The sequence below is a fragment of the Gracilinanus agilis genome, chromosome 4 (genome assembly GCF_016433145.1).
Source record: "Gracilinanus agilis isolate LMUSP501 chromosome 4, AgileGrace, whole genome shotgun sequence".
Taxonomy (NCBI): domain Eukaryota; kingdom Metazoa; phylum Chordata; class Mammalia; order Didelphimorphia; family Didelphidae; genus Gracilinanus; species Gracilinanus agilis.
The window spans coordinates 177,687,520-177,701,290 of NC_058133.1; the positions used below are offsets into that span (position 1 = coordinate 177,687,520).

General features: G+C 43.6%; 1 protein-coding gene across 1 annotated transcript in view; it reads right to left on the minus strand.

Annotated features, from left to right (window-relative positions):
• Positions 1 to 743: 743 nt before the first annotated feature.
• The window catches only part of EPX (eosinophil peroxidase), an 18,717-nt gene continuing 5,689 nt past the window's right edge, over positions 744 to 13,771 (minus strand). The window contains exons 5-13 of the mRNA XM_044673297.1: positions 13,135 to 13,264; positions 10,642 to 10,848; positions 8,410 to 8,728; positions 6,388 to 6,548; positions 3,810 to 4,065; positions 3,304 to 3,474; positions 1,919 to 2,156; positions 1,468 to 1,680; positions 744 to 1,168 (exon numbers count right to left, since the gene is read on the minus strand). Coding sequence (XP_044529232.1) covers positions 1,479 to 1,680; positions 1,919 to 2,156; positions 3,304 to 3,474; positions 3,810 to 4,065; positions 6,388 to 6,548; positions 8,410 to 8,728; positions 10,642 to 10,848; positions 13,135 to 13,264 — 1,684 coding nt within the window. The 3' untranslated portion in view covers positions 744 to 1,168; positions 1,468 to 1,478. The remainder of the gene's footprint in view (positions 1,169 to 1,467; positions 1,681 to 1,918; positions 2,157 to 3,303; positions 3,475 to 3,809; positions 4,066 to 6,387; positions 6,549 to 8,409; positions 8,729 to 10,641; positions 10,849 to 13,134; positions 13,265 to 13,771) is intronic.

Consider the following 13,771-nt stretch of genomic DNA (forward strand, 5'->3'; position numbering starts at 1 on the left):
ACATATACATAAATGTTTGCTGGATGATGCCTTGGTATGGGGATGGAAAAGAATACTAATTGACTTTTAGAAATAAGAGAGATCATAGTTCCTTTCTCCTTTAGCTCACTGCTTATCACATTCTTCAGTGGGTCTTCCACCATGAACTTTTTCCTTAGGGAGCATATAGACAAGAAGGTGCAACAACTATCTTTTTTTTTTTAACCTTCTCTCCTGGAGTTAATACCGTGTATTGGCTCCAAGGCAGAAGAGTGGTAAAGGCTAGGCAATGGGGGTTAAGTGACTCGCCCAGGGTCACACAGCTAGGCAATGTCTGAGGCCAGATTTGAACCTAGGACCTCACGTCTCTAGGCCTGGCTCTCAATCCGCTGAGCCACCCAGCTGCCCCCAACAACTATCTTTCAATGAGAGATAGGGAAAATGTGTAGCTGCAACCAATCTCATTCAATGCTCTTGGCTTTGATCCACTTTTCCTCAGGCTGAATCAGCCCCTAATTCATAGAAAGTAAGACATTCTGGACTTTTCCCAAGGATAAGGGATTGACTGTATTGCCCTAACTTAAAATGTGCTTAGCTTGTGTCTAGCACATAGGGATCCCTTAATAAATGCTCTCATTTCCCCCACTCTTCTCTTGTTAATTTTTCCCCTGCCTTCTGTCTCCCCCACCCTCCACTGGAGTAGTTCATGAGTGCCCCTCCCCAACTACAGAAACACTGACAATTCTGCTTTCAACAGTGCTTTATTGGCAGAAGCAAAACGTAACATCCTACTGGTCAAGAATCTTTTTTGACCCTAGAGGAAGGAACTATGCGATGTCTGAGTCTCAGAGGGAGCTTTCAGATCCCAAGGCCAACTCCATCTCTGGTCTGGGGTCCCAAGATTTCTGCAGGTCCAGGATCCATAGCCGATAAATTGTCCTTTCCTAGGTCCATGCATCTAGGAGCCTGGGGTGAAAGCTTGACTCCAGAAGACATCTGAGGTGGGTAGGCACATGGTACCCAGTGAACTCATGCTGTTAGTCTCAAACAGGAAGCTTGGTTTGAGGGTGAAGCCAGTGAAAGATTCAGCAAGAAGTTGGGCTACAGGGAGAAAGGGATGCTTCTCCTGGATGGCTTTGATTCCCCTGTCCTCACCCCCTCAACCAAGGAAGGAGGCTTGAACAGACTTCTGTGAGAACAAGCAGAAGTGGTTGAAAACATAGCCAGCAAATAAATCTAGGAATAAGGCAGCCTCAATGTCATAACAAAATTCAGGGCAAGATGGACTCTCACCCAAAATCCTAGATCTAAGAATTGAATATCAAGAGCCCCAGGGTACCACAGTGAATAGTAAGCCCCTGGGAGATTTTCTCCATCCCACACCAAGTGTGAACCTCAGTCCTTCCCTCCCCCTCCAGAAGCTTGGGTACTCAGCTCACCAGGAAGAGGGAAGATTCCTAGCCCTAGGAATGGAGGTACCCCATTTACCTGTTTGGTCCTCATCTGCCTTTCCAGGCTGAGAGGTTCAGCTTGGGGATTTTCCTACAGTTCACAAAACCCTTTGGGTAGTTATTGGCCCTGAAGATATGCCGGGGGACAGTGGTAATGCCAGTATTGTCACAGACAATTCGAGACAAGGAGATTCTTCTCAAAGCTTGGCGCTGCCTCCGGGTAAAGACTCCTCGATTCTGCCACCAGAACCTTCAACAAAAGTGGCTGAGATGGGGTGGGGTGGAAAGGAGCAATCGCACAAGACCTTAAGACTAAGTAAGCAGCAGGGATGGAGGCAGGAAATTTGATCTTTGGAATTTCCACCCAAGGCCTTGCCCTTATTTTCCCATTTCCTAAAGAAACAAGACACCAATTGCTCTCATTCCTCCCTTTAACTCTTAGGTGAGAATTTGAGTGTTCACTCTTCCTTCAAACAAAGAGCACCTACCTGTCTCCATCTCTTGCTCTTCTAAACTGGTTCTCAAAAAGACAGGCCAAGAGAGGTCCTACTCTGGCCCCAGGCAGTAAGGGCTCAGCAACAGCTCCAATCCAGATGTCAATATTGTCAGGAGTCCCATACAAACGCATGAACTTCTGTGCCAGGTTGCTGTTCTTCAGCACCTGAGCAAGTTGGGCCAAAGTTCGGGGTTGGGAGAGCCCACAGAAGCGTCTCCAAGCATTGTACCCTAAAGGCAAGAAGGGAGCAATTTTGGTCTCATCCCTTTACCTTCTGAGAACACAGAGCTCCCTACCTTTGGGTAAGAACCTCACTGTTCTGGAAAGCACAGCTACCTTGCACAAGTCTGACCAGCCTTGATAAATTGCAGCATCCATGTTCCCATGCAACAAGTATGGACAGCCTCTTGTGTAATCACGATATATAGTAAAGTTCACATGACCCGTAGCCACATACCTAATGATTTTTATACTGCAAAGTTAGTAGCCATTAAGAATAATGGAAGAAGAGGTCAAAGGCAAACTGAGTTTTGCAGCTTTAGAATCATAGCCTTGGAGATGCAAGGGATTTATCTGATCTAATCCCTTAGTTTTACTGCTGAGAAACTGTAGACCCAAAGTAATGTTACTTGCCCACAGTCTCACAGATACTGGCAGAGCTGGACTGTGAAAGTAGGCCCTCAAACTCCATATCCATCACTTTTTCCCAAGGTACCAAGCTATGGTTGTCTCTGATGATAGTCTGACTACTTGAATTTGAGAAGCCCGGCTCCAAAGGGTCAAGATCCAGTTGAGCCTATCTGGGGAGGAGTTGACCAAACTTGCCCAGCTTTCACCTTGGGCAACTGCCAGGATGCCAACTTGGGGCCAAGTTTACCATGTGGGCTACAACTCAGCCCCCAAAAGAACAAAAGAATGAAGGCCTGGTTGGCCAATGAAAGGACTAAAGAAACTACAAGTATGGGATTTAAAAGAACATTTCTGAGTTCAGTTAGGGGAGAAGAAGAAGGTATAAGGATTATAAGGGTCAGGAAACAACTGAGGCCCCCTCCTTCCTCTCCTTCCCACTACCCCCAGATTAGGATGCTGGAGCTCAGTAGGCTGCTCCAACTTTGCTAGTGGCCAGGTCTGACCTATTATTAACTTCCCCCTCTGTGCATTTGGAAAGTATTGTGAATTGATGATAACTCTTTAAGCAACCTGAATTAGGAAGGAAGTACTGACCTTCTATAGGTCAGGTAGGACACCTCTGGTAAGGAGAAGAGTGATCCTGGAGCAGAGCCTTTGCCTGAGCTGACCCACATACTGAAGCCCTTCCCATCTCATCATGGCCCATTACATCCCAATATGGGCATAAGAATGGTCTAACTCTCTCACCTGGGAGTCCATGATCCCGGCTGCGCTGCATGTTGAGAGCTGCCAAGTCCAGCCCAATGCGCCTGATCTGTCTGAATAACTTGTCCCTGAGTTCATCCACCAGTATCTCGTCTTGACGGTTCAGTTTGGCAGGAGTGGCCATGAGACCTCGGAGAATGGGGTCAATTCCACCTGAAAAGAGCCCAAATACTAAATTGAATTGTTTAAAAACTTTACTCCCAGGGGCAGCAGGGCTCAGATGGATCACACTAGGATTGGTAGCCATGGTAATCTAAAAACCTTATCCATCATTTGTCTAGTCTCACTCAGCCCCTATAGGAAAGAAACCTTTTTTGGAGGGGAAGTTAGCCAGCAAAGGGCAGTGGTGCATGTGCCCACAAGTACTGAAGGAAAGTCTGTCTTCATTCTTTCAAAGAAAAGAGATCTGCGTGATCCACTGAATCTTGCCCAGGAAGGACCATTCCTAACTGCCCCTTTAAACAGAGATCACCAATAGTCATGATTACCTTCATTCACAACTCTCCAGCTGGCAAAAAAGGCAGTGCTGAGAGGGACTCGAGAATTGGGCCCTAAGGACTGGTACTGATTGCCCAAACGGAACATGAAGGGTTGGATCATAGTGTGACCAAAACGGAACGCCAAGGTGAAGACGTTAGAGACGCGAGGATCCACTCGAGAACAGTAGCCACGGTAGCGACCCAGAGCTTTTCTGGCCCTGGTCCGACCCAGAACAAGAGGGAGGAAGTCTCTGTAGGTGATGATCTAGAAGAGATGATAATCAGGGAAATGATTTCCTATTTTCTTCACCCAAAAGTCATTTGTTCATTCAATCTTTCCTTCAACAAGTGTTTAAATGTCTTCCATTTATGTCTCAAGCCCTAATGCTGTAGGTACTGGAGATTCAAAGACAAAGATGAAATGGTCCCTGCCTTCAAAGAGTTCACAATCTTTTGGAAGGAAAACAAGTGAATAACAAATATTCATATACAAATGTCAGGGCCAGGGGTGATCAGTGAGGGAAAGCACTTGAACTGAGCCTTGAAGGAGGGATATAAAGAGACAGATATGAGCAGTGAGAAGGCAATGGGTCACTACTAGAACTTAGGCAAAGGAGTGATGTGGTCACACCCATGCTTTGGGAATACCATTTTAATAATAGTGTGGAGGATGCATTGGAGAGTAGTGATATTTAAAATCAAGGAGGCCAATTAAAAAACTAGTGTAGTTGCCCAAATAAGAAGTGGGGAGTGCCTAGCATCAGATTGTCAAAGGTGGCACAAAAGGAAAATGACAAACGGAGGGACTGTGAGAAAACAGGCATATTGATGTTCCCTTGGTCCATCATGTGAATTGGTATGGCCATTCCAGAAAGTAATTTGTAGATATGTCCCTAAATCATTGAACTGCAAATCTTTGACCTAGGAAACCACTATGAGGCCTATTCTCCAAGGAGAACAAAGAAAGGAGAAAAGGACCCATATGTAAAAAATGTTTTTAGCAGCTCTTTGTGGAGTGGTAAAGAAGTGGAAACTAAAGGTGTGTCCATCATTTGAGAAATGACTGAACACATTTTGGAATATGAATGTAATAGAATACATGCCATAAGAACTGACAAAAGGGATGGTTTCAGAGAAAGCTGGGAAGACTTGTAAGAACTAATGAAAAGTGAAGTGAGCAGAACCAGGAGAATAATTTAGACAATAACAACACTATGAAGACAATTTTGAGAGAGTTAAGAACATTGTTTAATGCAATAACCAACCATGCTTTCAGAGGACTAATGAGGAAGAATGCTGTTTCTCTCCTCACAGAATGGTGATGAACTTGGGATGCAAAATGAGACATAACATTTCTTTTTTCTTTTTTTTAAACCCTTAACTTCTGTGTATTGGCTCCTAGGTGGAAGAGTGGTAAGGGTGGGCAATGGGGGTTAAGTGACTTGCCCAGGGTCACACAGCTGGGAAGTGTCTGAGGCCAGATTCAAACCTAGGACCTCCTGTCTCTAGGCCTGACTCTCAATCCACTGAGCTACCCAGATGCTCCCTGAGACATAACATTTCTGAATATGATCAATACAGGAATTTGTTTTCCTTGACTATTCAAACTTGTCATAAGAATTTTGTTTTTCTTTTCTTTTCCTTGATGGGGGTATAAGGAGGTAAGTGGAAGGATAAAAATCAATGCTTGGTAACTTTAAAGAAGTAAAATAAAATAAAAATTGCATTAATAATTAATGGTTCTGGGGATCAGCAAGGTGGTTCAGTAGACTATGAGCTAGAGTTCAAATCTAGCCTGACACCTCTTAGCCGTGTGACCCTGGGCAAGTCACTTAATCCCTATTGCCTAACCCTTACTACTCTTCTGCCTCGGAACCAATACACAGTATTTCATCTATAAGATGGAAGACAAAGCTTTTAAAAAAATTATTAGCTCTATGGAAACTAAGTAGCACAGTGTCTAGCATGCCAGTTCTCGAGTTAAGAAGTCCTGAGTTCAAATGTAACCTCAGACACACATTCTAGCTGTGTGATCCTGGGCAAGACAATCACTCCCCATTGCCAAGCCTCACCACTCTTCTGCTCTAGAACTGATACTTAGTATTGACTCTAAGACAGAAGGTATGGGTTTGAAAAAATTAATGGCTTTGAGGACTTGAATCTAGGTGATATTCTTGACAGAAATGAGAAAGGTGGAAAGAAGAATAGTATCTAGAGGAAAGATAAAAGCAATTCAGCCATTCCCTTTTCCATTTCTTCTCAAAGTAACCTCCAATACCTCTATAATTGATTTCTTGTTATCTTTTCCAGTCCTAGGGAGGCTTATTATCCTCCTTGGGGAAAAGATCCCATAGTGAAATTAATGGCAGGCATGAGTCTAGGACTCCAGGTCTCCTAGCTCCAACCCAAGATTTTTTGTACTAGGCCAACCTGACACAGCTTCATCTGACCCCTTTCCCATTTGGACCCAATCAGGTGGTTACATGTATCCCCCTATAAGTCCTTTCTATAAGAGCTAGTCTCTCTGTTTTGAATTACCCTGGCTTCTCACTCTAGGGGAAGATGGTGGACCCTCAGGAGGACCTACCTGGACCATCGCCCCCACAATCTTCCGAGCCTCCTGGTAGAGTTTCTCTCCACTCCAACGGGGATTGAGTTGTCTCAGCTCCCCAGCCAGCCGGTTGTGCTCTCGCACAAAGAGAGTGTGTATTGCTGTTAGTTTGGGAGTTTCGCTTGCTCGGCTGTCACCTTTGAAAATCCCAAATTCAGATGACTGTCAGACCCTTCCAAAGAACATCCACTGCTCAATGGAAACCATTTGTTCAGGCTGGAAACTGACTCTGCAATCTAAGGCAAGCTTTTGACTCTCCCGGCTTTTGTTCCCCCAGCTAAACGCTAAAGGGCTTTCCACCCCACTCCTGGGGTCTGAGAGAAGGACAGTAGATTTCTGAGGGCAGATCTCTACCAGACGTGCTCAGGACCTTATATCCCTAAAAGGCTGGAGAAGACCTTTGCTGGGTGTATTCGTGTAAAATTGAGGATCCTAGATTCTGGAAGAGAAATCTTCATGGAGCATGTAGGAATACCAGAGATTAGATCCACAAGGAGAAGATGTGGTGAACATGGGCATGGAAATCTTGAATCTTACTATGAGGGCCCATCAAATCATAATTGCAATTACTCTACAGCAGTCTTTACTCTTTTCAAACTGTTAAGACGTAATGACTCCGTTTTGTTCTATTTATTTTCATGGGGCAAGAAATAATGAGAGATGGACAAATATAAATGCACATGTCTCTGCCCTTGTACAGATAGAGAAGTGAATGAGTAGTGGATTAGTGCATTTGTTCTTTACATTTTTTCTGTTAATTATTTTTTTAAACCCTTACCTTCTCTCTTAGAATCAATACTGTGTATTGGTTCCAAGGCAGAAGAGTGGTAATGGCTAGGCGATGGGGGTTCAGTGACTTGTCCAGGGTTGCACAGCTAAGTGTCTGAGGCCAGATTTCAACCTAGGATCTCCCATCTCTAGACATGGCTCTCAATCCACTCAGCTATCCAGCTGCCCCCTTTGCTGTTAGAATTATTTTTATAACTGAGTACTATATGGGATAATGGGACAGCGAGGTGACACAGTGGATTGAGCTCTGGACTTGTCATTAGGAAAACATGAGTTCAAATCTGGCCTCAGACACTTACTAGTTGTGTGACTCTGGAGAAGTCACAACTCAATTTGCCTCAGTTTCTTCATCTATAAAATAAGCTGTAGAAGGAAGTGACAAGCCACTCCAGTGTCATTGCTGAGAAGACCCCAAATGGGGTCACAAAGAGTTAGAAACCACTGAAATGACTAAACAACAACAATGACAATAACATGGGAGAATAGTCATAGTTTAGCAGATGAATTGCACTCCAGGAAATCTATACATAATTTTCCTCAGCTAGGGGCATTGGCCTTTGTTCCCTTAGCCCTAATATATGCAAAATAGGAGATAGATAGCATTAAGAATTCTAGAAGTCATCTTATCCAATTCTTCTATTTTATATGGGAAGAAATTGAAATGTAGAGAGAAATAAATTGTCCAATCTCACACAGGAAGAAATAGTACCAGGATTTGCCCCAAAGTCCCTGACTCCAAAGCAATGTTTTTTTCTGTCATCCCTCACTTGCTTTAAACACCATATTGTTATTGTTATTGAGTTATCTGAGTCGTATTTGACTCTTTGTGACACCATTTTGGGATTTTCTTGACAAAGATAGTAGAGTGGTCTGCCATTTCCTCCTCCAGCTCATTTTATAGATGAGGAAACTGAGGCAAACAGAGTGAAGTGACTTGCCCAGGGTCACACAACTAGTATGTGTCTGAGGCTAGATTTGAATTCACAAGATGAGTCTTCCTGGCTCTAATTCCAGTGTCCTAACCACCATGCCACCTAAATGTCCCTTCATACACTATTCTGTGTCTAAAGACATTAAAGGTATGAGTGAGATAATTGGGACCTGTGGAATAACTATACTGACAAAGAGCATGCTGCTCCCTTGCTTTCCAACAACAGCCCCAGACATCTAGCAACCCCTTCAGGATGCTCCCAAGCCCACATGCCTCACCTGCCAGGAAGCAGGGGATTTGAGCTTCGCGGTTAGTTAGCAGGCAAGGGTCTTCACGGAGGTTGTCAAAAGGCAGAAGAGCCCTCCCATTATCTTGGAAGCGAGTGTTGACAGCCATCAGCCCGAGCTGATTGGATGTATTCCTTAGCCGGGTGGCAAGGGCATCCTCACTACCATAAACCATGCTGGCATCCACAAAGGAGGTGAGTGCATTAAGCTGATTGAGGACACAGTTCTTTCTCTTGGGACAGGAGGGTGCAGATCGGAAAAAAGGGATACAGTCCTTCTGATTAGTAATCCGAGGGTCGTTTGGTGGGATCTGTAGAAAGAAGGTGGAAAAGAAGAAAGTGGATGAGACTGAGTCCAGCCTTCACCCCCATCAGACTTCCATTCTCTGTCATTTCTCTTTATCTTAAAAACCTGGCTCAAAACTCACCTTCTCTAGATTGACTTCCCTTTCTGACCATCGTACTCTTAGAAACTCATAGAATATCAGAGGTAGAAGAACCTAAAACTCAATCCGGTCCCACCCTGTCATTTTAGAGAAAACTCAGAGTTGTCCCAACTCCAATACATGCTTCACTCAATGTCACCTCCCTTCCCACCCTACCCCCATTCACTAAACTCTAGTGGCCCTCTATCACCTCCAAATTAAATTCTCCATTTGGCTTAGAAAGCCTTCCTACCTTTCTAGTCTTCTTCCACCATACTCCCAGCCACATACAGTGACATGGGTCTCCTTGCTGATCCTCACTCTGCCTCCAGACTCTAGACATTTTCACAGGCTGTTCCCCTTGTCTAGAACACTCTCCTTCCTCATCTTCACCTCCTGGTTTTCCTGATTTCCTCCAAGTTCTAGTTAAAATCCCATTTTCTACGAGCATGGCTCCTCTCAATATGAGTGTCTTTGCTCTGAGACTATCTCCAGTTCATCCTCTGTGTATCCTCTTTGTTGGTTTGTACATTGCCCTCCCTCATTAGGATGGGAGCTTCTTGAGAGCAGGGACCATCCTTTGCCTTTCTTTGTGTCTCTAGCACTCAGCACGGTGTCAGGCATATAGTAGATATTTAACAAATGCTTGACGTGAGCTGCCCCTGCCTCTGCCTCTGCAAATCTTTTCTTTCCTACAAAACCCTATTTAAGCAATATCTTCTCTATAGAGCCTTTCCTTATCTCCCACAGCTATTAATGCCCTCCAGGCCCTCCCCAACCCCCCATGTAGTTCAGTTATTTCCAGTCATAGACCCACAATTCCTTTCTATCCAGAATCCTTTCCCAGGACTTCTCTCAAAATTCCCTTCCTTCAACTAACCCTAGAAATCAGACTATCCCTAACTATATTCCTACACCTATATTAACCTTGTAGAGATACTCCTTCCATGTCGTGACTTTTCTCATGGCTTTGATATATCAAAGATTGGCATAAGAAATCAAATGGGAATTTGGGGGGCGTTTTTCGGAAGCCATAGACTGCATTCAAAGCTCCAACAGATGACACAAAAATGGTTTAGAAATTATATAGTCTATGATCAAATACTTAACCCAAATTTTATAGTAAGGGACTATAAACACCCTATAATAGAAAAAAAATCCAGGCTTCCTGTCTGGTACAAAGGGAGGGCAAAAAATTGTACACGGATTTTCCAGATCGTGGAGGCCATACCCCTAACCTCCATGATGTGGAAAGGATTGCTGTATTTTATTTTGTATACATTTTGCATATTGTTATTTCTGTCTATCCTATTTCTCTATGAAGCCAAGGATTCTCATTTTCATGGCTTTCTTGTTGTTCTCCCAGTGCCTAGCATAGTGCCTGGCACAGAGTGTGCTTATAGATTGACTACTTAGGTGTGGCTAATTGGGCTCAGTGGCTAGAGAGTCAGGCTGGAGTCAGGTGGTCCTGGGTTCAAATCTGACCTCAGACACTTCCTGGCTGTGGGACCCTGGGCAAGTCACTTAACCACAGTTGCCTGGCCCTTTTGCCTTGGAACCAATATTTAGTATCTATTCTAAGATGGAAGATAAGGGTTTTAAAAAAAAGATTGACTGATTGAATGGATCCTAGGAAGAGTTAAATGGTTCCCTCACTATTTCTTGACTCTCAAGCCCTTCAGAGCAAGGGCTATGTTGTTCTTCAGCATCCTCAGCTCCCTGAAGGCCTCACACAGTACTGACGAGCCTCAGTACCTAAGTCTTACACTGCATTACATCCTCACCGTCAGGAGCCATACCTTGATAGGGAAACAAGGGGGGAGCTGGGCACAGCTCCTCTCACAGTCGATCCCCTCGGTGAAAGCCACCGTGGCCGGAGATTCAGGGCTGAAATCCAGGTCATGGTCAATGAACTGACCCCATTGCATGAACATGAGTGCCCTGTGGCCGTCAAAGGTAACCTTTCCTTCAGGGAAGCGGACAATCTGATTGGAGACGGCTCTGACCTAAAGGAAAGAGAGAGTTAGAACGAGAGAGCTGATCATTTGGCCAGAGCCTCCCAAGAGTTAAGGTAGGACTTGGTAGGAAAGAGGGAAAACTGGACTCCTTGCTCTTACGGTCATGAAACCACAGTCTTTTCCTCGACTCTAGAGTTATTCCCAAGGGGGGGCCAATATGAAAAAGTCCCATGTGAGCTTGAGTTTAGAAGACACCGAACAGATCCTAAAGCTGATAGGGATGATTAGGAGCACAAACACCCAGGGCTCAACATCAGCATTGCTTATCCACTTCCCCATCCTCTTGCATCCCAGCTCTCCAGAGTCTAAGGAAATTGGAGATCAGCTTCTCTTTTTCAGCTCCAACAACCAACAATCCAAGGCCTTAACCAGGGACCGGGATGCTTTTGGTGGGGAGAGAAGCAGGTGGGTAAAAAAATAGTTTGGTGGTCCCCAGCCCTTCTTAGCAAGAATAATTAAACTAGGAAATTATTGCTTCATGCCTCTCCTCCCTTTCAGTTGGACTCGGTAAAAGCAATCTACATTTCACTTTTTTTTTTTTAACCCTTACCTTCTATCTTAGAATTAAAACTAGGTTTTGGTTTTAAGACAGAAGAGCTGTAAGGGTTAGGCAATGGGAGTTAAGTGACTTGCCCAGGGTCACAAAGTTAGGAAGTATCTGAAGCCAGATTTGAATCCAGGACCTCGTTTCTAGTCCTAATTCCCAATCCACTGAGTCACCTAACTGCCCCTATAATCTACATTTCTTGCTTCTTCTTCCCATTCTTCCTCCCAACCCTTGCATTCTGGCTTCCGACCTCATCCCTTGACTGAAAATGTCCTCTCCACAGAATCCTGGCTATATCTCAAGGCTTTGTCCTAGGCCCCCTTCTGTCTCTCTGTCTCTGTGTCTCTGTATCTCTGTGTCTGTCTCCTTCTCTGTCTCTGTCTCTCTCTTTTTCTGTCTCTCTCTCTCCCTTTCTCTCAGTGTAGCCTCATGAGCCTCTTGTGGGTTTAGTTATCATCTCTTTGCCTGTGACTACCAGATCTACACATCTAACTTTAATCCCTCTCCAGAGCTCTAGACCTGAACCACCAGGATCTGTGCAAGGCATCACCAACTGGCTATTCCATTAGCATATTAGATGGTACCTATATTCTCCCTTGTGTCACTAAATCTAAAACTGTTTTTTATTTTGTCTTTATATCCTTTGGGCTAGTAGATACTTAATAAATTTTATTTGCTTCTATTATATTAGAGGAAATTACCAGATGATCCACAGAGGTGAGCCTCTCCCCACCCCATGTGCCAGTGTCCCAGGGTTCTGTTTTCCCTGCTTGAAAGTAAAAATATCCTTTTTTTTTTGGTCTCTTATCACAGGTGCAAGAATCCCTAATTATCGATTGTACTTGCCATTCCCCTGACTTACAAGAAGCAGCTTCCATTTACTGCATTTTGGGCTCTTTTCTAGTTCTCTACCTTCCTTCTAGGAAGTGAGCACCTAACCCTTGCTCAAAGCCTTTATAGTAATTGTCCTTTACATCATTAGTCCTGGAAGCTCTCAGACTGATCCACCCCAGGCTCAACCACATTGTAGCTCAGTGACCCTGGGCAAATCATTTAAACTCTCCTAGCCTTAATTTATTCACCTGTAAAATGGGGATAGTAATTGCACTTACCTTCAAGAGTTATTGTGAGGCTCTAATAAAAAGATAATATTTGTAAAGAAAACACTTTAGGAAGAGTTCATAGAGTGCCGGGTCTAGAATTGGGAAGACCTGAGTTCAAATCTACTTGTAGACACTTCCTAGCTGTGGAACCCTGGGCAAATCCCTTAACTGATTGCCTAGCTCTTACTTCTCTTCTGTCTTAGAACTGATACTAAGGCAGAAGGTAAAGGTTATTTTAAAAAAGAAAGTATTTTACAAACTTTAAATATAAATGATGTTTATATAAATATATTATTTATATTATATAAATTATATTTCTTGAAATATATTCATATTATATATAAGTAATATTTCTAGAAATACATTTATATTCTATAATATAAATTATGTTTATATGACATATTATATAAACCAGGTTTATAGAAATATATTTGCTTATATTATATGTTAGATATATATCAATGGTAGTTCTTGTTATATGGCTAAACTGGGCTCTGAAGAGGAAAAGAAAAGAGGGAATAAATAGAGTAGAAGTCATCTGCTGGGCCTGGACCTACCAGATGTTCAGAAGAAGAAATTAGCCCCTGCAGAGCTGACAATGATCTGGCTGCTCTCCAGCCTTACCAGTGGGAGAATGAAGCCGTTCCTCCCCTTCCCAGGTGTCCAGCCATAAGGGAGAGAGATTCTATCTTCATATTCTGCAGGCAGCCAACGGGCCAAGGCTTGGTTAGATGCTCCCAGTAAAGGAATCCTCCTGGAAACAATAATGGAGAGGTAGGGGAGACAGTCAGGAGGAGAATGACAGGGGGAGAAAAGATCAAGGATCAGGAAGAGAGCTAGGACCGTCTTACCTACAGAGTAGGAAAACAGAGTTGTTGGGGAAAAAAATAAATAGAACATTTGTTACGTATTTATTTGCTTAAGTGTGGGCAGCTAGGTGGTACTGTGGATAGATTGCTAGCTTTAGAGTCAAGAAGATCTGAGTTCAAATCTGGTCTCAGTCACCTCCCAGCTATGTGACCTTGTGCATGTCATTTAACCCTTTCCTCATCTTAAAATGAGCTGGAGAAGGAAATGGCAAACCACTCCAGCATCTTTGCCAAGATGACCCCTAAATGGGGTCATAGTCAGATATGACTGAACAGTTAAGTGTTGTTCTGTGTCTTACAATTTTTATCTCATTTGATCTGCACAATGACCCTGGGGGGCAGGTGCTATTATTATTCTCATTTTGCAGATGAGGAAACCGAGGCAAAAGAGG